General features: G+C 35.2%; 2 protein-coding genes across 4 annotated transcripts in view; both read right to left on the minus strand.

The window, feature by feature from the left end:
• Nucleotides 1-9,526, minus strand: part of RSBN1 (round spermatid basic protein 1) — a 39,666-nt gene extending 30,140 nt beyond the window's left edge. The window contains exon 1 of the mRNA XM_006919653.2: nucleotides 8,763-9,526. Within this exon, the coding sequence (XP_006919715.1) occupies nucleotides 8,763-9,468 (706 nt within the window). The 5' untranslated portion in view covers nucleotides 9,469-9,526. The remainder of the gene's footprint in view (nucleotides 1-8,762) is intronic.
• A 964-nt stretch (nucleotides 9,527-10,490) lies between these two features.
• The window catches only part of PTPN22 (protein tyrosine phosphatase, non-receptor type 22), a 47,729-nt gene continuing 32,241 nt past the window's right edge, over nucleotides 10,491-25,978 (minus strand). For 2 of the 3 annotated variants that reach the window (XM_025052208.1, XM_006919654.3), the window contains 8 exons: nucleotides 24,369-24,452; nucleotides 24,079-24,209; nucleotides 22,918-22,945; nucleotides 20,286-20,366; nucleotides 19,922-20,037; nucleotides 19,411-19,441; nucleotides 15,537-15,614; nucleotides 10,492-11,615 (listed from right to left, as the gene is read on the minus strand). In XM_025052208.1, coding sequence (XP_024907976.1) covers nucleotides 11,551-11,615; nucleotides 15,537-15,614; nucleotides 19,411-19,441; nucleotides 19,922-20,037; nucleotides 20,286-20,366; nucleotides 22,918-22,945; nucleotides 24,079-24,209; nucleotides 24,369-24,452 — 614 coding nt within the window. In that variant the 3' untranslated portion in view covers nucleotides 10,492-11,550. Of the gene's footprint in view, nucleotides 11,616-15,536; nucleotides 15,615-19,410; nucleotides 19,442-19,921; nucleotides 20,038-20,285; nucleotides 20,367-22,917; nucleotides 22,946-24,078; nucleotides 24,210-24,368; nucleotides 24,453-25,978 lie in introns of all 3 variants that reach the window. The other variant, XM_025052209.1, reaches the window with a different exon arrangement.

A 25,978-nucleotide genomic window follows, 5' to 3' on the forward strand; every position in this document is an offset into this window, starting at 1 on the left:
ATGTATGTATATATATACATACACATACATACATATACATATGTCTTACCTTTCTTTCCAGAGTTATCTAACACATGTATACTCTTACCCCATTTTTATAATATTAAACATTCATTCGTTCAGACTTTTATTTAGTACCTACTATGGACCAAGGACACTTCTGGGCACGAGGGATACGGTGTTAGCTAAGACACAGTCCCTGCTCTCTCGGACCTTACAACACAGTTGGACAAGAAAAAGAAAGTATCCATAGGTTACTCTAGATGCTGGGGAAGCTCTCTTTGAGAGGTGACACTTAGGCTGAGTCCTAAATAATACGACAAGCATGTTTTCCAGAGAAAAATATTCCAGGGAGAAGCAAAAGACCTGAAGACAGGGAAATGTCTGACTTATCTATATATGTTTTCTAGTCTATAACACAGAAAAATACCTGGAGAAATACATACAAAGGTGTTAATGGGAGTTATCTAGGATGGTAGGATTATAAATGTCTAGCTTCTTTATTGCATATCTGCATTTTCTAATTTCCTAAAATAAACATATATTACTTTTATAATTAAATTTTTTTAAATTTTAATGGATTATCATGGATTGACAACCTAAAATAGAATGGCATCTTTTATTTACTAGTTGGAAAATTTACCTAGCAAGAATTTAGAATTAAATATCAGCTATAGTCCTGATCGACCTTCGAGCATAACGTGGTATTTACTGTATAGAATTTATCCACCTAACAACAGTATTTCTCACATGTTTCAACTAATTCAGCATTAAGACAGATACTCCAATAAATCCTATTATTACACCTGGGAAGAACAAGTTCAATAAACTTCATAGTAAAAATTTACCTGGTATAATATGTAATTATATGATAGTTGTAGTACTCTATACAAAATCATTTCAATCGCCAGATATTATAAGTTATAAAATCTTCTAAAGAAAATATTTAAAGTGCAAGTTAAAGACTTTAAAGTGTATAGATACCAAAAGACTTTCATTCTGTTTAATACTTGCTTTTAAACAAAAAGAAAACCATTTGCAAACATCACTTGTAATTAAACTGAGATCATTTACCAAAATATACATGTAATCAGATTATTTAAATTGACAAGAGAAAAGTAATCTTTTATTCTACACACAACTAAACGTTTGAGAATTCATTAAAACACTTAGTAACAGTCATTTATATTTCTTACCAAATAAAATTAATCGAAATACTTTCCCCAGATATCAAGTCAGTAATTTAGGCAATTCTCCCAAGTAACTAAATGTTAATGCCATTAAACATAAAGGTTAGACCAATTTTAAAAATCATCTAATTACCCTCTGCTAAATGTTTTAGCAATTTCACAGGAAAAAAAAAATATCTCTGAATAGATCCTGTTATTTTAAGCTTCAGAGGAGGTATTGGTATGCAGAAGATGAATTGTGACCTAGATCTGCCACTGAAATTAACACCAAGGAGCTGCCCTGATTGTAACACATTTTATATATTACTATCAGATTACCAATGGCATTTCCCACATGGCCAAGTCTCTATGGGTTTTATTCCAAAACTCATTTATGTAAGAACCATTCGATTAGTCCAACTGGGTCCATCTCAAAAAAAAAAAAAAAAAAAAAAACTATATAAAGAAAAAGATCTTAAATTGATTGTAATCTCATAGTTTAACATGATAAAAATGGAAAATATGAAATAAATTTCAGTAATCTACTCACTAATCCTGTTTTTCTTATCTAAGGCTGACATACAAAAAGTTCATTTTCGTTTATAGACAAATTTGAGACAACTTGTGTGACACTAGCTAATGAATTTCCATAAATAGACAAAATTTATTTCTGAATTATTGTGGCAGCAGTTAATTGAGAATGGCATACATATGGAGTTATTAAAAGATTATTACAGTAAGCCATCGCTGCTTTATGAGAATGATACTGAGGTTGCCGTGCCTTAAATTAAAAATGTTATTTAAAAGTCAATGTCTTTGCAATATAAAAGATTCAAATCAACGTTTTACAACATAAACTTACACAATGTTATACGTCAATTGTATCTCAATTTTTTTTTAAAAAGTCAGTATCTAAAGTCTTCAAAATCTTTCCATTTCTGGTAGAGTATGTTAGCCTTCCAACAGAGAATGTATTCAAGACCAACTATATTTAAATAAAAATAAAAAATAGAAATAAATTTAAAAATTTTTAATGTTTGTCAATTTGAAAAAAATGAAATTGTGATGAAACTTTAAAAATAATGTATTCAGAAAGTACCATCTGAGTATTTCCCTGTAGTGCAAAATCTAAAACTTATCAACAACAGTTCTTTTATAGAAAAAGAGTCAGCTACACTATGATAAAGGAAAGCTCTCACATATTCAAACTCTGATACTAAATATAAACATAAGTATGTAATTCTACAAGATACAAACATTAATCTGAGAAATTGCTAGCTGTCTTTAAAAAGTCATTATAACTATAACTAAATTAATACATGCTATCAATAAAATCCTCATATGTGCTAATATTATCATCAAATAATATAATTTAATATTGCTATTGACAGTTTTCATTAATGCAAAAAAATCAGCTTTCCACATTACAAAACGTAAATCATAACATCATTCTTAGGCTTGAATCAAAGAACTGAAAAAAGTATAATATCTTCAATTCCTAAATATCATGGTGGATAAGCAAAAGCAAAAAAGTTCCTTTTTTTATATTTTATTCATCATAATAAAAAGACTAAACTTTTCTGAAAAAAATCAAGTTCTTCCAATTCCATATAAAAACCTCCCTAAAAAAATAAAAACTAAAAACTGCTCATTTTGAAGCACATTATTTTAGTAAAGCATTGTATGTTTACGACATTTTCTTACTTTAACCGCACCCCGTCCCCCATTATGGCGATTAAGAGTGGCTGGCTGGATTTGAATTCCTGTCCTAGTAGTATTAACCTTTTTTTCAAATTAATTTCTCTGTACCTTGTTTCTCATTGGTAAATGGAGGGAAATAACAGTACTTCCTCATAAAGTCAGTGTGCAGAGTAAAAGAAACAAAGTATAGAAAGTATTTTGAATTGTCCCAGAACCCAATACATGTTTACCACTATTATTACCTGAAAACAGTTCATTGTAGAGGCAATAGAGTGTGTTTAGGAGCAGGTGCTTTACAGTTAGAAAAACAGGTTAATGTCCCAGCTCCACTGCTTACTCAAGTCTCTGGGCAAGTTCATAAACCTCTTTAAACTTGTTTTCTCATCTTAAAACGTTATCAATACCAATTTAACTGAGAAAATAAACGTAAGGCCTTCATCACAGTATCCTCACCATCTTTAATATTATTTTAATAATATTTGATAACATTTCCTGAAATAATTGGCAATAACTCTGAGATATCAAAACTAAAGCTAGAAATTACCAATCTAGGGTACAATGTATTGTACCATAAGAGAAACACATAAAAAAGAAAAAAAAATCTCTGAAAGAGGGAAGAAAACTATTATTCACCAAATGTCTACTAGGAATCATATGTTATCTCATTTTAATCCTCAAACAAATCTTTTTACAGAGAAGAAAACAGAGCTTTAAACAAGGTATGTTACTCATATTAGGTCACAAACCTAGCAGATGACAACCAAGATTCAAACTCTTACCTGTCTGACTCTAAAACAAACTCTTAAATACACTCCACTCCACTGTCTTTCTGCCTTCTCTGCAACACTCCTGTGCTAGATCAGCTAAAATTGTCTAGTTACAATTCGCAGACTTGAGGTGTCTTAGAAGAAACTCCAATAAAGGGAGCATTACGTCAACAAATATTTTACTGGGTGCCAACTACATGATAATTCTGCGTGATGTTATCTTATGCAGAAGATGGCATTATGTTATACCAAATTTCTATGCCCTAAAGGCTTTTTTGCCTCCTTCTGGTTGAGTATGAAAAAATACCAGTTCCCGAAGTTGCTGCTCTGATAAATGAGATTATCTGTTTATTTCAGTTCTCTGTAATCTCAAAATAATTCCACTCTTATCAACAAAACAATCGACTGTGTCTGGATTTAAAATTCCTGCCAATAGCTTTTGACACAGAAAATTTCAATTAATTGTCTAATTTCGGGATACTCCCTGTGACCGAGCTGGGCAGTTGGTCAAAGATAAAAAAAACTGTAAGAAAAGGAGACTGACTCACACACAAACACATATGAGCCATCCTGTTATTTAATGACACTGAAGAAGAGAAATATGGGGATAGACTTCCTCCTTTCCTTTTTCGACAAATAGTACTAAAATCATAAATGTAACCAAGAATAATTAAAAAGCATTACTTCCTTTGATTTCTTTTTTTTTTTTTGGAGAAAGTCTCTTCTACTCTTATAACGAGCAATAAGAGGGAGAGAAAAAAAACTAAGATTTCAAAAGGCATAGGTAACTGTCAGGTTAATTAAGACTCAAGCCTATTGTTTATAAGAAATAAAAAAACATTTTAACATCTCCTTATTAACTTAACAATCCAAATGTGATTACTGGAAAGTGGAAAGCCAACTGGGCCATGAGTCAACACTGGGTTTTAGATTCAGTTCTATCATTTACTAACTAGAAAATTTCAAGCATGTCACTTCAAAATTCCTTTATTTCTCATTTTACAGATGAAGCAAGTTTACCTTAGCATTTATAGATTAAAACTTTTGTTTCAACTATTTATGAGCAACTCCAAAGGTCTGGAATCCAAATTTTGTGATTAACCTATACATGAGTCTGGATTGAATACTGCTGGGCTGCGGGCAGGAACACGTCTCTTAGCTGAGTGATCTACCTCAGCAATCAGAAAACTTTCTAAAAAGAGCCAGAGAGCAATCTCTGTGGGCCATATGGTCTGTCTCAACGGCTCTGCTCTGCTGCTGTAGTACAAAAGCTGCCACGGACAATACATCTGAATGAGCAGAGCGGTGTTCTCGTAAAACTTTATTTCTGGACACCGAATCTGAATTTCACGATTTTCACCATTTATGGGCTTTTTTTCAACCATTTAAAATATAAAAACCATTCTTAGCTCACAGGTGGTACAAAAATAGGCCATGGGACTGATTTTTGACAAAGGTGCAAAAGTAATTCAATGGAAGAAGAACAGCCTTTCCAACAAAAGGTGCTGGAGCTATCCATAGGCAAAAGGAAGAACCTCGACCTGAACCTCACACCTTATACAAAATTAGCTCAAATGGATCATAGATTCAAATGTAAAAGTTAAAATGAGAAAACTTTATTTTTTTGAAGAGGGACAAGAAAATCTTTGGGATCTAGATCTTCAGACTTTAGCCATGACACTAAAAGCATGATTCATAAAAAGAAAAAAAAAATCAATAAACTTCAACAAAATTTAAAACTTTTGCTCTGTGAAAGACTCTGCTAACGGGATGGAAGGACAAGCAACAGACTGGGTGAAAATATCTGTGAACCAAATATATGACAAAGGACTCATATCTGTAATATATGAAGAATTCTCTAAACTTTTACTCAGTAAAAAAATACTACTCAGTGATGAAAAGGAGTGAGCTACTGATACATACGATAACTTGCAAGGATCTCAAGGACATCATGCTGAGTGGGAAAAAAAATCTCAGATGGCATACTTCCCTATTATTCCATATATATATATATGGAATAAAAAAATCTCAGATGGCATACTTCCCTATTATTCCATATATACACATATATACACACCATTCTCGAAATGACGAAATTAGAGTTGGAGAACAGATTAGTGGCTGCTACAGGTTAGGGAAGGTGGGAAGACATAAGAGATGCCTAAAACTATGAATAGATTATGTATCTTGATTACAGCGGTGGTTAAACTAATCTAAAAGTACATACACACTATTGTACCAATGTCAGTTTCCTGGTGTTGATACTACACAAGTTATGTAAGATGTGTAACCACTTGGGGAAACTAGTGAAGAGCAACAATCCCTCTGTTCTACTTTTGCAATTTCCTGTGAATAATTATCTCAAAATAAAAAGTTGAAGTAGTTTCTGAAAATCTGATATGGGAAGGGAAAACAAAGCTCTGCAAATTACAAGGGTGCAGCCGCCCTCCTTATTAATCTTAAGAGTTGTTTCAAGTACTAAGCGTGATAAAATAACAAAAGGCAGTTGTAATAGTGCCTAATATCAGCCACACTGTTTTAAGTGCTTCCCACGTATTGCCCCATTTAAACCACACAACAACCTTATAATAGAAATACCACAACTCATTCAACAAACAGGAAAAGTGAAGCTGAGAGAGGGAGGTTAAAGTAATTTGCCCACCATCACACAGTTAAGTGGGAAAGCTACAATTTAAACTCGGATTGACTCCAGAGGCATGTCTTCTGCATCGTATCACTGTAACAAGTATAAAGATGCTCAGCGGAAAAAAAAAATAAAATGTATCCAAAGTGTGTGCAAAAGCCTAGATTAAACAAGTCTGAACCAAGTTATTTTCTGTAGGGTTCTCAGAACTTCTAAAATACGAGGGTGTGTCACGTATCCAGAAGGCTTTTACAGTTTTTTCCCAGCATATCTGGCTTGGGAGTCTTCTTCCCACCAGAATATATAATGGATTCGACAGTCTCTCATTCAAAAGTTAAAATGTTCAGACTTATTGTGCTGATCATTTTGCAATATATACAAATAGTGAATCGTTATGTTGTACACCTGAAACTAATGTTTATAGTGTTGAGATATGTTAATTATATCTCAATTTTAAAAAAGTTTAAATGATCTTAATCCACTTCTCTTCTTCACATATTGGCAAATTACAAATGTTTCGAGCTGTGCTCTTCAACATGGTAACCACTAGCCAAGACGAACTATTTAAGTATAAATTAATTAGATTTAAGTAAAATAGAAAATTCAGTCCCTCAAGTCACATTAGCCACATTTCAAGTCTTCAAGATTTGTTTTAAGGGACACACGTGACTAATGGCCACCACACTGCACAGCACAGATATAGGAAATTTCTGTCACTGGAGAAAGTTCTGCTGAACAGCACTGTGTTAAATGTTTGTTTTTTTAAAGAACACAGGACCTGTGCAATCTTCAGAGAAGCACATTGTGAATTATTATTAGGCATGTAGCTGCCACCGTAACATGTAATTGCCACTATCCCTGCATAAAATGGGGACTAGGTCAGAATTTCCTGATGGGGCTGGCTACTGGCACTCTGATGCCAAGGAAAAGGGTAAGCAAAGAACTAGGAAAAATAAATAGAAAAAAGAGAAAGCAACATCATGGGGGGGGGGGACTTGAACTTGAACTTGGTCTGGGTTCTACTCTCTATTACGTCAAAGAGTCATTATTTTTTTTAATATTTGTACTTGGTACTAATTTGGGGCCTCAGTTTCCACTTTCACTACATGAATTTGAATTGGACAATCTCTAAGATTCCCTCTAGCTCTGTGCAGTTAACAAACACACATGCATGCACACACACGAAATGAGGTGAGAAATAAAGGTAATACTAAAACAGAGCAAGATAATTGTATATTGACATTGGAAACTGGCACTCCTGTCAGTTTGACACAAGTCCTACCAAAGGAAGAAAGATTTAATTCAATAAATACTTACTGAGCAATTATCTGCAATAAATTGTACTATTTGAAAGTAGCACACAAAAAAAATGTTTGATTAGCCCTAAGTCAAGACCAAATATGTGAAGGAATCCAATACTCACAAAACTTTATAAACTGAAATACTGGTTCATTAACATGTAATAACCTAACCGGCCCAGTACTAAGAAAAACAGAGGAAACACAATATTGAGGAGATAAAACATAATATAAAATCTTATACAAAGTACAAACACATGGCATAATCAGAATTCATAACCCCTCCAGCTTCTACAGAGACTATAAATAATGCTACAGGTACTTGGAAGACACCAATCTGGGCCTACCTAATTTCTCTAAACCCCTGCTTAATTAGGTAGTCCTATATTTTCTGTATTAAATATTCTTGACTTTGGCGAGGATTATTGGAATTAAACAAACTCCCAATTTGTTGTGCCAGACAAAATAAAATGCAACTGGAATTCCTGCTTCTATCATCTGCTACTGCACACGTCCCACTCTTCAGGGGCACGATTGGTCCCAGTTCCCAGGATCAAAGGGAAGACACAACTTTCCCCATCCCTTTTCTGAGAATTAAGATCTAACGTGAAAATTAAAAATGAGTTTTACCTCCAGACAAAAAAGAAACGAAGATAAACTGCGTTTGCTAATTTACTTTGCAGAAACTAAGGCAACCAGTGAGGCTAGTAACCTTTCTAAAAATTCAAACTCGTTAAAGCCCCAAAACATGCCCGTGAAGATTCTGGAGGGAAGGAGAGTGAATATTTAAGCTTTCCATCAAGGAAAACAAGAAAAAAGCATTTTAGCGACAAGCCTTTACTCCAGAAGGGCAGTTTTTAATACCCCACCTACTAATCCCACACCAAGGACCCGCAAGGCGCGGAAACCCTGCTGATTTTGAAAATGTCGGAAAAACCTTGGGGAGTGGGGCTGGGGGGGCTAGTAAGAGGGTTAGTTAGTAACTGACAGCTCGGCCTGGAAGCCTGAAGCCTCAAGTAGGTCAGACTGTGTCAACGGTTTGAAATGTAGAGTCCACCCCAGTGGGCTTAGGAGAGTAGGGCAGCAGGAGGTGAGCAGGGCTTTGGCGTCTTTCAGTGCTAAAGGGGCGGGATATCCGTACTAAGACCTAGAGCCCAGGCTCGGCCAGTTCGCCTGCTCTCACCTCTTTTGGGGGCCTTCATCAGAGGCACCCCTCCAGTCCTCTCGCCGTTTTCCTGCTTGTCCTTGTGCTTGAGATCGCCCGGAACGCAGGCGCCGGGGTCGCCATCGGAGACGCGGTGGTGATGGTGCTTGTGCCGCTCCTTGTGGCCCTTATGCTTGGGCCCGGCCGCGCTCACCGTCAGGGGCGAGAAGGTGAAGAGGGCCGAGGTGCCTGGGGCCGGGAGCGGGGCAGCGACGGGCGGCCCGGCGGGTGCCAGCGAAGGTGGCGGCGGAGGCGGCAGGAGCAGAGGCTCCACAGGGCCTGGGATGGTCGGGGCTGCAATCGTCGGCGGCAGCGGCCCGGGATGTTGGCGGCTGCGACGCCGCCGGTGAGGGGGAGCGAGAGGGGGGTCCTGGCTCGGCCGCCCCCGCTTCTCCTGAGCTCCCCCACTGCTCGCTCGGCGCTGCCGCTTCACTCCCCGCGGCGAGACCCCAGCGTGGGGTTTCTCCTTGCCCTCTTTGTCCGGCTCCTCCTGCGCCGCCACCGCCCGTACTACGCGCACCGCTCCGACCTGCGCAGCCATTTCACCCACAAACACACATTTAAATGGCCCGACCGCCCCCCCGTCCGCGCATCGCGCAAGCGCCGTCCGCGCACGGCCCGCTGGGCATTGGAGTCTCTCCCCGGCCCTCCGCGGCTCGGCGGAGCGGGGTCCGGGGCCGAGCATGCCGGAAGCGGCCGTTCCCAGCGCCTCTCCGCAGGCCTCGCCGCCCGGCCTCTATTGTAAAGCGCCCCCGGCCACGCGAGGCCTCATGGGAGCGGTAGTTCCGCCGCGTCCCCCGCCGCCTGCCTGGCTCCCGGAGTGGAGCGGCCGAGAGCGAGCGTGCGCCGAGTCACGCTCCGGGCTGCGACGCAACCGCCGCTGGGCGGAGAGTTGCCGCCAACCGCCTTAACGGCCGAAACAATGTTAATGGCCTTCCGAGTCTGGCGGCGCGTTCCCATTATCATCTTCCTGTTCCCCTTCGTCGTTTTATGCGGAGTTGGTGGTCTCCATAGTTACTTTTAAATTTCACATTTCCTCTCCTAACCTTTGTGAGGTAAAAGAATCTCCGGCCTTTTTACCCTTGAACAAGCGATGAGATGAAGAGGAAAGGGGAACCCAGTAACATGTAAAATGAGAGTGATTTTGCATAAAAATCTAGTGGGGCTGCAGTCCAGAAGTGTTTTGAACCTTCCCGTGGGCATTGCCATGGTTACAACTACAGGCGTAGCAGGGCAGGTGCAAGAACTGCCTGGGAGCCGGGGGAGCGCCGCCCCGTCTCGCCATCCACCCACTGCCCCTCTAACGCCTGGAAGGGTAACGTCAGTCTTTTATTTTGAACACGTCCCTACAGTTAGAAAAAAAAAAAAACACATACACACACAAAAAACCCCTAGATGGAAAACCATGTTTTAAACTTTTTTAAAAGCTATTTTAAACTAAGTATAAGGTTGCATAAATTTGAGAAGTGTGTCTACCAGAGAGCACTCCTCAAATCGTCACTGTTCAAAGTTTCTGCTCAGATGTTCATTGACAATTTCATCGTCACTTCAAATTTTACCTGATTTTTTTTTTTTAAGTATATTTGGTCCTTGTTAGAGATATTTGGAAATAATTGATTATGATGTACTCAGATAAAATTTCTGGTTTGATACCACTAGTGCCTGGAGAAGTATTCAGCTAAATGAACACTAAAGTTAGTTTTTTTAAAAAAAAAAAGTTTATTGAGCATTTATTGCGTACATTGCACTACAATAAACAATATTTCATCCAATTTGCATCTTCATTTGGCTTCCTAATGAAAATTACTGAGAACAAATGCTGTTTAAGTACTTCATACTTCTAAAAGTTATAAACTTTTAGGAGAACTTGGAGGCATCCTTTGTAATAATTACCCACTAATCTGTTACATAAAATTAGATTTGAAAGATCAGATAGTCTTAAAATATGGTAGATCCTTATTCGTGTAGAACAAATTTTTCGTGGGGTATAAGTTGCACGTGTTTATATAGAAACTTTGAAGTGAAGAAAATGATACCAAAAGATAGCTATTATTATTCTAGATTTGGTAATTGAATGACTTTAACACTTATTAGGAATGTAATCAAACATCTTGTTATATACAAATAAAAAAATGATTACAGTAATTATTTACATATTATAGTCTCTTAAATATAACTACTTTATAGTTTTCCACAACATTTCGGAATATATGCAAGGTATACTCCACTTAGGCAAAAATAACTCCCAGGGAATAATCATTTTCACAAGCAGTGATTTTGTACTGCAACCACCAAATAAGATTTTTTAAAACACTTTTTATAGTTAATCCTGGCAATGTAGACTTTTAATTGAGAGCCAATTCTTACTAATCTTTTAAAGTTTATATTTATGTAGAAAAGCAAAGTCGAATAAAAATAACTCCTCAAAATAGAAAATTAGTCCATTCTAAAATTTTTCATACAGCATTTTCTACATAAGGTCAAATGACAAACTCTTTTTTGCAGTTTCCAATCCACTGTAAATGAGATTAAATTTAAAACTTCTGGCTCTTATTTGCATATTGCTTTTTTTTTTTGAAAGATATTGTAGCTTTTATTGTTGATTTTGTTTGTTACGAAAAATATTGCTTTTCTTTTAGAAGCTATTAACACATTACCACATCTTCATTGTTGATGCCATGAATATAGAGCACATATCTTAGCTAGCGGTAGGTATTCTAGTCATTTCATTTGCAGATGCGTTTGCAGCTTATAGTCCAAAGTTGTGTTAAATATTCCAAGTTGCTGGTGGCTTCCTTGGTCCTTTGGGTTTTGAAAAACGATTTGCAAAACCTAGGAACAAAAACAAAATTGAGGGTGAAAAAGGGGAAGGGGTTTAGAAGTACAAATTGCCAGTTATTAAAAAAATCATGGGGATGTAAAGTACAGCATTGGGAATATAGTCAATAATATTGTAATAATTATGTATAGAGCCAGATGGGTACTAGACTTATCAGGGTGATGACTTCATAAGTTATGTAAATGTCTAATTATTATATCGTATACCTGAAACCAACATAATATTGTATGTCGACTGTAATGGAACAATTTTTAAAGTTTTTTAAATTGAATGAAAAAAAGATTTTTTATATAGAAATGATACTTGAATATTAGAGTGTACTGTAATATATGCAAATACGTGGATTTTCCCCCAAAGGTTAGGCGAGTATCTTTGATCAATTTAGTAACAGATTGTAAAGATATTATAGTAATTAATGCTTAAATGACAACAGTAGAATACTAACATTTTAAATTTGTAGCACACTTACAAATTTAATAATGGTAATAATTATATAAAGAACCCTAGTTATAATAGCCTTTGATAATTGAGCATATAATATCCTTTCTCAACTTTTTTGAGATACTATTGACATATAACATATGTAAGTTTAAGGTTACAACATAATGATCTGATACACTTACACATATAATTGTGAAATGATTACCACATTAATGTTATTTAACACCTCCGTTCCCTCAATTGTGATTACATTTAAGATTTACTCTCTTAGCAACTTCCAAGTATATAATAAAGTACTGTTAATTATAGTTGCCATGCTGTATATTAGATGCCCAGAACTTGCTCATCTTATAACTGAGAGTTTATACCCTTTGCCAACATTTCCCCTTTTCTCCCACCCCCACCCATGGCAACGACCAGTCTAATCTGTATTTCTATGAGTTCAGCTTTTCTAGATTCCATATATAAGAACACACAGTATTTGCCTTTCTCTATCTTACTTATTTCACTTACTATAATGCCCTCAAGGTCCATCCATGTTGTCACAAAAGACAAGATTCCTTCTTTTTTATGGCTGAATAATATTTACATATATAACTTTTCTTTATCCATTTTCTTTATCCATTCATCTGTCAATGGACACTTAGGTTGTTTCTCTGTCTTGGCTATTGCAAATAATGCTGCAATGAACGTGAGGTGCAGTTATCTCTTCTGAGATAATGATTTCATTTCTTTCGGATATATACCCAGAAGTGGGATTGCTGGATCATACGGTAATTCTATTTTTAATTTTTTGAGGAACTTCTATACAGTTTTCTATAATGGCTGCACAACTTTACATCTCCACCAACAGTGCACAAGGGTTCTCCTTTCTCCACAGCTTCTCTAACACTTGGCTTTTGTTTTTTGACAATGGCCATTATAACAGGTGTGAGGTGATAACTCGCTGTGAATTCTATTTGCATTTCAGAATTGGCAAATTTCGATTTCAGAAAAATAAGCACTTTTGAAATAATAGTACTTTATAAAATTATTGTATTAAATCTAGTTATGTTGCTGCTTCAACCCAGAAAGCCCTCAATTTACTAAGAGATTATGTTTGAAAAGCTTAGAAAAAAATAAAGTAATAAACAATCCTGAAAAACTAAGTATGTAGTTAATCATTTACATCTCTCCCTCAAACACTCCTCCCCGACCTGGCCCAAAGAAAAAGGATGAGGAAATTTTGCACAACCAATGAAGGCTATTTCTGGGTACTTTCAAAATATGTGAAGGTTGATGACATTGGTTCTTTATCACTTCAGCAATATAGGACTTCCCCTTTCTTTGATGGAGGTATATTTTCCAGGTACTCCTACACTTAGAAACTTTAGGAGTTCAAATTGAGCAATAAAAGATTTGAAATAACAAAAGGAAAACAGAGAAAGGAAAACTCGAAGATAATCCTATACCTTTAATTTCATCATCTTACAATATTATATTACATACTTTGCAGAATTGATGAAAGCATCAGATAAGGTATTTGTTAAAGCATCCAGCACAATGCCTGGCACATAGTAGTAACTAACTCAAGTGTTGCTTACGTCTGAACCCCCCAAAAAACTATACCAGAACTGGAAGAAAAGGAGGAAAAGAAGATAAAAACAAACTCACTAAAATTTATTAAATGTGATGGTAAAAAAAAAAAAAAAAAATGGGGGAGGGGCATACAACCTAGTTCAGGCACATTTTATTCCTCTGAGTGGTAAAAAAAGAAAAAATATTTTAGGTTAAATAGTTTCCCACAATAGTCACAAAATCACCCATTCAGTCCAGATAGCCTGATTGGAACCCAACCAGACTAAGAATAGAACATAATACGCAAGGACTAAGTATCTGCAATTTGAGGAATACGTACAGTCAGTCTTTTTCACCCATCAAATCTCAATAGTTTAGAACAGTAGTGAGCTACCTTTTTTTGCATATAGGCTAATTCAAGAAAAATTTAAATGTTTATAAGCCACTAATTTTTTTTCATTCAGATTTAAATACTTTTTTGATTAAAATCTCCTTACAATTTATGTTGCTTCCTTTTTAAGAGAGAGCCAATGAAAAAGTGGTGCTTTTAAGTAGGTAAAATGTTTAACTTTGAGAAGAAATAACATGGAGGCGGCTCATATTTTATCCTCAGAATAGATCACAGACTGTTGTAAAGTTAGGTGGGCCATGAGTTACTCAAGTAATATCATTGATTGAGAGAAAAGAAGGAAGCAGGGGACATTTGTGCTCAAGGCAAAATTTGCTGTTTTCATAGGTTATAAAATATTCTATATAAGTATTTTTAACTAAATGATTTCATAAAAATAACTTATGTTTTCTAGTTATAACTTTTTTCCTAACTATATATTAGGAAATTATAAATTATATAACATTTTAAACCTTATGTTAATGTAATCCAAATAAAATTGTACAGCCCAAGGAACAGATCCAGAGAGTCTAAATACTTTGCCAAGGTGAGATAAGGATCCTAATCCAGGCATGGCAGAGACTGCTACCCGTCTACCCGAATCTTTCCTTGCTTCTTCAGGAATAGAATAGTCTAAGTGCAATTGTCTGCCCAGTGTTGTTACATTTCACAGTCTCGCTTGCAACTAGACGTAGCACATGTCTAAGTTTTGGTCAAGAGAATGTGAGCTGACCTAACGTTGCTCCAGGCCCGTGCCTAAGACCAGAAGAGGAGGCTACACCTCTTCCATGTGTTCCTCGCCTGCAATCTGGATATGGTGGCAAGCCAGTTTTGACCATGCAGATAAGGACACCACCACAGACACACAGTAGTTCTCAGGGTGGGGTACCCCAAACGCTTTCAGGAGTCTGCTTTTTAGTGAATAATTTTTAGTCATAATGTCTTACATTAATTGCTATACTTATTACAAAAAATTATAGTATACATGATACCACTTTAAATAGTATCATGAATTTATGGCACGTAGAACAATTGAATGCTTAAAATAATAGTGAATTATTATTTTAAGTTTATAGCTTATAGTTAGGATTAATTGGACAAATTGTTCCTTTAAACTGTGCTTTAGCTCCTACTATTGAATGAGTTATACAAGATAGTAGCAACTGCTGGGGATATTTTTAATCACACTTCTATATTTTTTAATAACTGCTTGAACTGGAGTATTATTGAACCTCAGAATTTTTTCTTTGGCTAATCACATTCATTTACTACATGCCAACATAATCATTTGGTTACCTAGCTTTATTTTCCACATATGCTAGGCAATTCTATGTAATAGAATACACAGTCCTATGTTAAATGTTAAGAGGTAGCTGAGCTCAAAAATATAAATTGCATGGAAAAGAATATAAATATAGGAACCTGTACATGCGACCTCAAATCATATTTAAACTTGTACCTCTTCTACTGTAAATTAATAATTTAGATAAACTTTTTTTTTAATTCTGCTGGGAAATAACACACATACCGAAATTCAATAAAGGGCTGGAGTTATTTGACTGAGCAGAGTCTGGAGGCTTGTTTGGTGAGGAAGAATTACAGATACCTAGAATCAAAAGAAGAAATGTAAGGGAAAGAATGAAGACAAACTCAGATCGCTTTATCAGAACACATAACATTGAGATCAAACATTTCCTCCAAAGTAATTAATACTCCCAAATAAATACGTCACTATCAAATGTAACAAAATGTTGATGCTTACAATTGGATTGACACTATAATCTACTCATTTTCATATGTGTATTTTTTGAAGGGTTTCTTTTCCTTTAAAACAGGTTGTATAGTAAAGCCCAGCACTAAAGAGAATCACCAAAGGATTCAGGAATAAGAGGCAGTATATTGTGAATCAACTTTTTTGGCTTTCGACTTCACCTTACTTTGCACTATTACCACTCATAGTACACTTTTAAATATTTGTCTCCACTTTTGTTCATCTATGGCAAGTCTATGATTTTCTTCTTACACTATCCTCTACTCCTATAATATCCTTCTTCGCTTTCCAGTCTACTTTTTTCCCATTATAGATGATTCTAGTTAGACCTAGAATCTCCCAAAAGCATTATGTTTCATTGTTTTGCTATTTTAGCTACTTATAGGTATGCTTAAAATATATTTTGTTTCCCAGCACCTTAATATATATTCATGTATCAGTTTCTGCCCAATTTTGAAAACAATCCAGCGAAAACACAACCTGCATTTTGCAGGAACACTGTCTAGCTGTGAAAAAAGATAATTTCAGGTCTGTATAAACTTTCTAAGAAACAGCACATAATTGGGGAGAAATTATCAAATAGTTGCCTTTTTTGTTTTGTTTTCAACATTTTCAGAATGCAGTATGAGGACTGCATATGTTTGTACACACATATCTAATGCCAGGATTCTAGAAACACTTCCCCGTTCCTGGAGGTACTTGAGTATGAATCACTAGAGTACATACTGAATTTCAATCAGATTCAGTTAAAATACATATTTATTTCTTGAATACCTACTATATGCCAAGCATTGGGCACTGATGATATGACATGAATAAGAAGTGGGTGAAGGTGAGAAAGTTCAAGAGATATCAGTCATTTTCTACTGCATATGAGCTGAGAGTTACATACATCCCTCAGACAGAAAACAATTGTCCCAAAAAGAATATTGGTTTTTTGCATCAGGAGACAAAGATTTGGAATATATATGTATGTGTGTACACACACACACACACACACACACACTGCTATTTTACATACTGGCAGTTTGTCATAGACACTTTTATTTTACCTGCCCAGCATTCATTAATTAATAGTACTTGAATTTTCCTTTAGGAAATCACCCCTCACCAATTTTCAGCTCCCACACTTCTGGTAGAGCTGATTCTACCCGTAGACTATGGCTTTGCCATGTTGACACCAGTTGTTTAGGTCTGATCTCATTCCTTATTGGTCAGTGTCCACATGTAGCGATTGTTAAATATTAGGTATGACACTGTCCTGCTTAATCGGAGCATTGAATACACTGGCAGTAATTGGTTCAGGGACAGGCCAATGAATTTAACCAAGGCAATCAGGCCCAATCAACACTAGGCATCAGACTATTGCTTAAGCCACCAGGAAAGAGCTCAATTTTTTCCATCATAAGCCTGAAACCATATGGTAAAAACTAGCCTACAAGTGAGCTAACACAGAATGAAACAAAGCTGGGAGATATGGAATGAGAGATTAGGTCCTGATTACATCATTGGGACTCTTGGTTACAGGCCAACAAATTTCTCTTGTCTGTTTACACTAGCTTAAGTTGGGTTTTGCAACTGAAGGATTTCTGAGCAATAAAAAATTTCCACCAAAAGCAGGCATCAGGCATGATGGTTGACAGTTTTGACTCTTGTGACCCTATAATTCATTCTCCATACAGCAGCCAGAATGATCTTTTTAAAAACCAGATCATTTAACATCTCTGCCTAAAATTTTTCTGTGACCTCCCCTTGGGTCATTAACATGACCCATAAGGATCTAATTACCTCCTTCCCATCTTCACCATCTTTTCAGCAACACTTTACTTCTCTTAATATCCTGCAGTTCTGACGGCCTTGAGTTCCTATAACACACCACACTCACACCCCAGAGCTTCTTTATATGCTATTCTCTCTATCTGGAGTACACTTCTGCCCATTCCTCTCCTGGTTGGCTGCTCCTGCATGTGTCAGGGCTTCCTAGGTTGTGCATTCTAAACTAGGTCCCTATATGTATTTGTGAATTTACTTGTTTAATGTCTGAATATCTCACTAGACTTAAGTTCCACAAAGGCAGAGTCCAGTATCTGTTCTCCTCAGCATCATATACTCAATGCCTTGTAGAGTGCCTGGTACATAGTAGGCACTCAGTGAATATTGAATGAGTGAATGAATGGATGAATGAATGAATGAATGAATGGAGACAGACAGACAAACAGACAATAGGCTTTGATGCTAGCTGAAAACCAAAGATGAAGAATCCTAATTTCATAAAAAGTAGGACCAGCTTTAACCAGTAAGAGATCCAGCTAAAGGGAGGACACGTGGAATTCAGGAGTCCTGAACCACCTGGGAGGGGAAGAGGACACATATGCAAGTGCAGGCGGATAAGTCTAAAGCTTCAAGATCAGTTTTGGAGCCAGGTAATTGTTCTTCATTTAAGGACAAAAAACCAGAGGACAAAGGCAGCTGAGGAATAGAAATTAGCTTAGATTTAGTGAATGACCTGGGAGTTCTTACTCTGAGTCTCAGAGAGTCCCGTATCTAGAATCTATGCAAACCTACATCTATCTGAAATTTCTGTCTTTATTTGATATCCCCAAGACAGTGCTGGAACTAGAGAAAGTTTTGTTTTTGTTTATGAAAACCTAGGTGTTTCATAAGCTAAGTTGATTAAACCAGTCTTTGGTTGGCTATTCGAGTCACTCATTTCTTTGCTTTTAGCTGTTTAATTCTACTGTTTTATACTATAATTTGCTCTTGAGATGTTGAAATTCCCTTTTGATTGGCTTTAGAGGAAAGAGTATATTTTCCAATCATACTTTAGCCATCAAGGTGAGAAATCAGTTGACTTCAGAGATCAAGTGTGGCAATGAAAGCAGATGAGCACACGCTTACGGATGGGAAGATAGAGTGAAAACTTAGAGAACAGAGTAAGACTCAGCTATAAATAAACCTTCTCACTGAGATAAGACCTAAAATCAAGTTTCCTCAGCGTTTTTTGTCCCTCCAGATAATACCAGCCTTTTGGTCCTTGGATCAAATGGATCAAATTTGTAAAAAGTATATCACTATGTTTTATATATTTTGTAGTTGTAAACAGGATTTCTAAAATAATCAGTTTCCCACAGTTTTAGGAGTCTTTGGGGTTTGTTTTCATTACAACATAGCAGAAATAGTAAGCAACAGACTTACTATTGCTTATAATACTTGGTAAAAATGGAAACGTGTCAATACTTTGCTTATTTCATTAAATCAACACATTTGTTTCACAATATGCTTTGCTGTGACTGTTTTCAAAGAAAATACATCTGAGGTTAGACTGAAGGGAAATTTAAATAATACAATATGGATGATAGCATCTTAGGATGGGTAGAAAGTGCCAAACATCATACTATTATTTCTGGCTATCAAACAGAAACTAACCTCCACCCCTTACTCCCTAGCCAATACCACCACTGAGGAGTCTGGCAGAACAAGCTTTGGGGGTGACTATTATGATCCGTAGGACCCCAGCGAGGCTCTGTTTAGGAATAATATCAACTTTTTCACAGAGTGGTCGCATAAGGAAAAATTACATAATTATGAAAGTGATATGTATATTCTAAAAACTAAGTGTAAAGAAACTTACTCTTTTTCATGTTTCTCAAAATTTTCAAACTCTACAAAAATGAAGAAAGAAAACTGTTAGTTTTTCTTATGAAATCTAAAATACTTCGATCAAGTAGAAATATCGACTTTAGTCAAAAGGATTAATTTCCCTAAAAATAGCCATTGAAATGCACAAAACCATTTTTCCATCTTGCCGTTTTTAACTCAGAGCAAAGTCTCCATTTGATTTTACCTTGTTTTTCCCACCCATGTGAGAATCACACTGCGTATTTAGAAATAGAGCAATCCGAATATCAGGAAAAGTTGCTGGTTTTATCTGGTATATTTTAAACTAAATTGTATTCTTCTTCTTTTCAGTTTCCTTATTTTTGTTTGGGTTGTCGTGAGACCAACAATCAATTTTAGTAAAAGAGAGTTAATCTAATTTTCCTTTTGAATGCTGGCAGCCTTTTCAAGGGAGTCAGGGAGATGAGGACACTTTCAGTAATAGAAAGCCTCTGAATGTTTCGATAAACTCCTATCTTTTTTACCTTACTCCTTGTGAAACATTTTCCAGGAGTCTTCAATGTCTGTTTTGAAGATGTTGTATTTTCCATGGTGTTAGGACAGCTAGTAGAATAAGTCTCTATAGGTTGAGCCTGCATACCTTAAAAAAAAAGGTGTTTTGTTACATAGCTTCTTAAGCCTTTAGGTTATATATAGGTATACATTCAATAATTCTTAGCTTGTCTTTTTTATGCATTATTTTTATAATATATTATGGGTTTTTTTAATGTATTATTTTTATCTTATTTAATCATTCTTTGTACCTTTTTCATTTAAGTCCTACTTTATCGTTAAACTTTTAACAGTCTCGGTTTTATAACTTTTTTGAGAGACAGTACTGCCACTTACAATCTTCATCTGCTAGAAAGAAAGATTCTCGGGTCCTTTCTGGGAGCGGAGGTGGTGGAGAAGAGCGATCTTGATGTAGATCTGTGATAAGAAGAGTACACAGCACAGCAAAAAAAAGAATCCATCATGTTAAAGTCCTAAGTGAAGACCTCTTTTTGGTTGTGTACAATTTTTACAATTTTTCAACATTAACCTAAAAGAACCAAATAAAAAATTATTTGAATGAGGACCAATACCTCAAGAACTTTGTTCTTCTAGCTCTTTAGCCAATGAGCCTCGGATTCACCACAGACTTGTAGTTCACTTACAAAAGTATTCTCCTAAAGAAATTGAACCCGAATTTGATCAAGCTTCTAGTTCTATCTACCATTTTACAGAGAATCCTGGGGATAGAGGAACATGGTAAATAAAACCATGAGGATACAAAGAGCCAAATCCAGAGCATTAGCAATCTTTAGGACTGATGGTTCACTCTCATCAATAAATAAATGGCATGAAAAATATAAAAAGGAAGGAGAACTGCTACAAATTTGAAAATAATTAAGAAACATATAAACCAAATGCAAAGGTCGTCTTTGAATCCAGATTCAAGTAAATAGCTGTAAAAAGACATTTTAGATACAATTTGAGAAAATTGAACAAAGTCCAAATATTAGATAATCTTAAGGAATTATTGTTAATTTTTACTGTTGTGGTAATGCTATTATGGTAGGTTTGAAATTTTCTATAATAAAGGATTTTAAATAATGAAGCCATTTTCCCATGATATAAGTCTTGAAGATACAGATGGTGTTCTATCGACATAGGCTTCTTATCCAGTACTGAGTATAATTATATACTATATTAATGTCCTTTGAAAATGAAAATACAGTGAAGTGCTAGAGTTTCACCTGTCTTTGGTCTTTGCTTTTTAGGCCTTAGTATTTGTCTGTAAAGCACGTTTTCTTTTTACTCCTTACATGCTGGGTAGTATGCAAAAATAAAGTAAGATACGATGCTTGATTCCAGTACCTAATACAATAACTAGCCTATAGTAGGCAATAAATACTTGATAACTATGCTAAGTAGCTTATCATCTTCCAGTGTGCTGTTAGAAGTATTCTGAAAACTAAAACCAGCTTTCAATTAACAATACTCAGCCAAATACCTTCTTAAAATACCATTTCATCTTGTACTCCCCCGATGAAGAGCATGGCAATGCTTATGATTTACTGCATCAAATCTAAATTCTTCTGCCTCTGTGTGTGTGTATGTGTGTGTGATAAAATACACATGAGAAAATGTGCCATTAATGACATTTAGTACATTCACAGTGCTGTGCAACCATCACTACTATCTAATTGCAAACATTTTCATCACCATAAAAGGAAAGTCCACACTCGTTTCACAGTCACTCTCCAGTCCCTTCAGATTAGACTGAAAGCAGTACAAATCTGCTTTCTCGATATATAGATTTGCCTGTTCTGGATATTTCATCTGCCTAGCTTTGAGTCCTTCAGAATCTCCCCACGTTGTATCTATCCCAACTTACTTTCCATATTTCCCAAAAGAGAACCTCTACTGCAATTAAATTAACCTATCCACATTTCTCTGTGCTCATCATGCTTAGTTCTACCTTTGAGTCCCTACTCCAGAAATTCTCTTCTTTTTCCTCTGCCTATCCATATTCTCAAATTTTTTTCTTCTACTCCATGAAGCCTTTCCTAATCACTACAGTGATACCTTCCTTTTTTTTCCAGACTCTTAGTGATTATAATCAGTGCCACAAAGATGAATGGTTCTAAGGAAGTATAAATTTTGTCTACCTAATTTGAACGTAAGCATTAAGCAGTATACTTTCTTATATATCCTCCTATTCTGACACTATATAAGATACACAGAACTCACTTAGAAAATGCACTTAGGAAATGCTTATTTAATAAATATCTGATAAAAATTATAATAGGTACCATTTAATGAGAGCTTATTTTTGACAATTGATAAAGAATATAATTTAACCAAGATTATGCATTTGGATAATTATTTGTAGTCTGGGACTTTGAATTAAAGTCTATGTGACTCCAAAATCCCATGGTTTTTAACCTCTATATTATACTACCTATTTACACATAATATGATTATGTTAAGTGACTAATATATTGCTATGAATAAATATGTTAAGGACAACTACCACCTGTTATAGTGTATGTAAAGTGCTTGTCAGTGCCCAATAAATCTTAGCTGTTGATGTTGTTATTCAATATATAAAACAAGCAAAGCTCGGGAAAGTAATGGAGAAGGAAAGCAAATTAAAGATCTAAGTGGCCAGAAATAGTTTTTTAGAATCACATTCTTAACAATGATAAAACCTATAGAATGGAACTGCTGCAAAGTTCTAAGAGATTCTACCTGAAATAATTTTTTAAAGGGTTATCTATCAAACAGCAGAATTCTAAATTCCTCTCTTCACCTTGCCCTTGACAAGACAAAACTCTTAGCCTGGGAAAATCAGAAATAAATCAATAAATAGTGAAAGCTATTATGGGAACTATGCCATCTCCTGAGGTAAATTACTCTAAACTTAACGAACCATTCTTACAGTACAAATTCTTGGGACTAAATGTCATCTAAAGCCAAAGGAATTCTTTTTTACCTGATTTGAGACTCCGGATTTTGACACTCTAAAAAAAAAAAAAAGAAAGGAAAAGTGAAAGAAGAATATGTACACAAATTTACAAACTCAAAGCAATAAGTAGCATTTTAAAATTATATTTCATATACCTATAGAGATAGTTATGAAATGTTAACCCTATTTTTCCTAATTTATAAGTATGCTGAATTATGAAAAGGTATCAACTCTTAGAATGATTTTTATATGTCATGGCAGTTGGTCCTAAATTGATTCTCTTTTGATCTATTTCCTTTCTATTCAGAACTTCTCCCTGAAAATTAGGTAAATTGTTGAAATTAAAATTACTTCTTGACTTTGGAAAAGGAGTGATTGTTCTTTGCTTCTGGAGTTGTTAAGATGAAGACCATTACATGTAGCATATTATTAACAATAATAAAAATAATTACTAGTAAATTAAAACTGTAATTAAAAAAGCAGAGTATATTTCCCTACCAGCATTGCATTTGTAGGCATATTTAAATGTTTGTTTAGTTAATTACTTTTCTGATCTCTGAAATTTTAAGATAGTTGGTTCATATAGAATATATAAATATAGAATATATAAAGGCATAACATCATTGAAAGCATAGATTTTTCTTCCAGAAGCAGGAAACATTATTTTAAAAGGTTTATCTTAAATAATATGGATATGTATCATTCAAAAAATTACTCTCTATAATGTTATTACAGCTAACACAATACAACCAACCAAATGACCATTGTTAACAAGCTATCTACTTATGAAACATTTATATTTGCTTTAACTATCCTAAAAGAATCAGCTCAAATGTTTCCACTTTTACCAAGTCTTCCTTGATTGCTTCTAACCTGAAGGTATCTCCCATACTTTCGAATCTCTTATCTTTCACATGGCACTGATCATATTTGCCTCGTTATAATAAATAGACAAAAATAAAGACTTCTGTACACATCTTATACCTCTACTGCTAGAGTTCTAAGTTTCTTAAGGGCAATAATTGTGTCTTACTCATCTTTTTATGCCCCACATCCTCTAGTGTGTTGTTTTATATGTAGTTATCTAACTACTATTTGTTGAATAATAGGTATTAAAAATGGTCCTGCCTAGTAGGACTATAGTTTGTTGATTCCAAATGAGTAAAATCAGAAAAAAATGTTATTGACCTTGGTTGGCCTAAGTCTTATAGAGTGATCAGGTTTGTTTGATTCAGATGTTCCGCTCCATTCTAGGGATGTTCCAATTTTTGCCCTCACAGCTGAAGATAAAGATTCGGGAACACTCAGTGGGAATTCTCCTGCAAGAAAGTAAATATGGTCCAAATCTTAGCAGTGTATAATTTCTTTAGAAAGCAAATGTTACTCAGCGACAGCACACAGAACACTGAAAGGACTTGAGAAGTAATCTTGTTAATCCACACCTTATTTTAACACTTACTATACTCAACTGTACTCACCAGCTTCCTCTACCACAATAAAAGATTCAGGTGTCCGTTCAGGAAGTGGAGGGGGGATTTCATCATCTATCCTTGGAGAAGTTGCTATGCAAAATGGCAGAAATATAATTACAATTTTTAATTAGAAAAATTAAAAAAATTGTCTTAGAGTCTAATCTTGATGTAAATTCCATCAAGCCTCATTACAATATTTAAACTGGTATCTGTTCACTTAAGGAAAAGTAAAATAAATTCTCTCTCTTAAGTTGCAAACCCAGGAGGTTTTTGCTTATTCAAAATGTATTAATTCTTTCTAAAGCCCAAAAGTATTTTGATTGAGTCACTGAGTATCAGTTAATATAATACAAAACATTATATTAATTTGGGAAGCTTTGGATTATTTTCCACATAATTCATTCCTTTTGATTGACATAGAATATACAATATAGCATCATAAAGCATTAGACATGCCAAAGATTCAGTTACAGATTAGATAAAATCATAAAGATTTTAATACTTCTATATTCTACAAGCATAAAAAATATAGGTGTTTTTTGTTTTTTACACAACAGTAGTGCAACAGGGTTTTCTATATTTCTATAGAAATAGAATTTTAATAGAAAAATTTTATGCTATTACAAGAAACTTCCACCAGATGGCACACATGTCAATGTTGCTACAATCCCTGAAGATAAGGATTTCTCTTCTAATGATGTTGATACTCAGAGAAGTTTACAATATTATAGGCATCTAGAAAAATAAAATTCCACCAAATTATAAAACAAGATCAAAGTATATCAAATACTCTAATCAAAAGAGGAACTATATCCAGATTAAAAAAAATTTAACAAAGCTCAAATCTATTAAGAAACCATACAATAATGTTATAGAGCAAAAGCTCTCTTTATTTCCTATTTAGGTAGAATATTCTTTATAATTTTCTGATGACATATCTAAAAGAGTTAAACTCGCTCTTTGCTTTCTTTCATCTTCTTCCACATCAAATTATTATCGTCACCTCTAACAGGATATTTACTTCCACTTTCAAACCACGCAGTAAAACAAAACAATACGCCTAATATGCAAAATTTCAGAATTATAAAGGAGATAAAGTATGAAAGTAAAGGTGCAAAAATACTTAAAATCCCACACAGAATACTGAGCACATATTCTCACCTACTAAGTTATTATAAAAGGGCAAGAGGAAATTCTGTTCTCTTCCACCTCATGCAGGAAGAGAATTCCATTCTTAGCAATCTGTTCAACCCAGTATAGCCACATGGTTGCGCAATAAAAATTCTGAGTGACCACGTGGCTCTGTTGATCAAATCTTTATGTTCTTTTGGACGTTGCTTCTGTGTTCAAGGGTAAATTATGGACCTTCTATATACATTTCTAGGAATGAGCACTGCCTTCTTCAGAAGCACTCCTGTTGGCATAGATGATGGATCACAGATCATGGAATGTTACCTATTCGTTTTTGCTATTTCCGACTTGTCACATCTTTAAAACATTCCTAAATTTATTTCTTTGAGGAGAAAAAGGAAGGAGAAAGAAGCAGAGGAAAACAAGGGGAGGGTGAGAAGAAACCAAATTATCTACAGAAACAAAGTGAAATCTAAAATGCCATA

Source organism: Pteropus alecto, unplaced genomic scaffold (assembly GCF_000325575.1).
Source record: "Pteropus alecto unplaced genomic scaffold, ASM32557v1 scaffold106, whole genome shotgun sequence".
Lineage (NCBI taxonomy): Eukaryota > Metazoa > Chordata > Mammalia > Chiroptera > Pteropodidae > Pteropus > Pteropus alecto.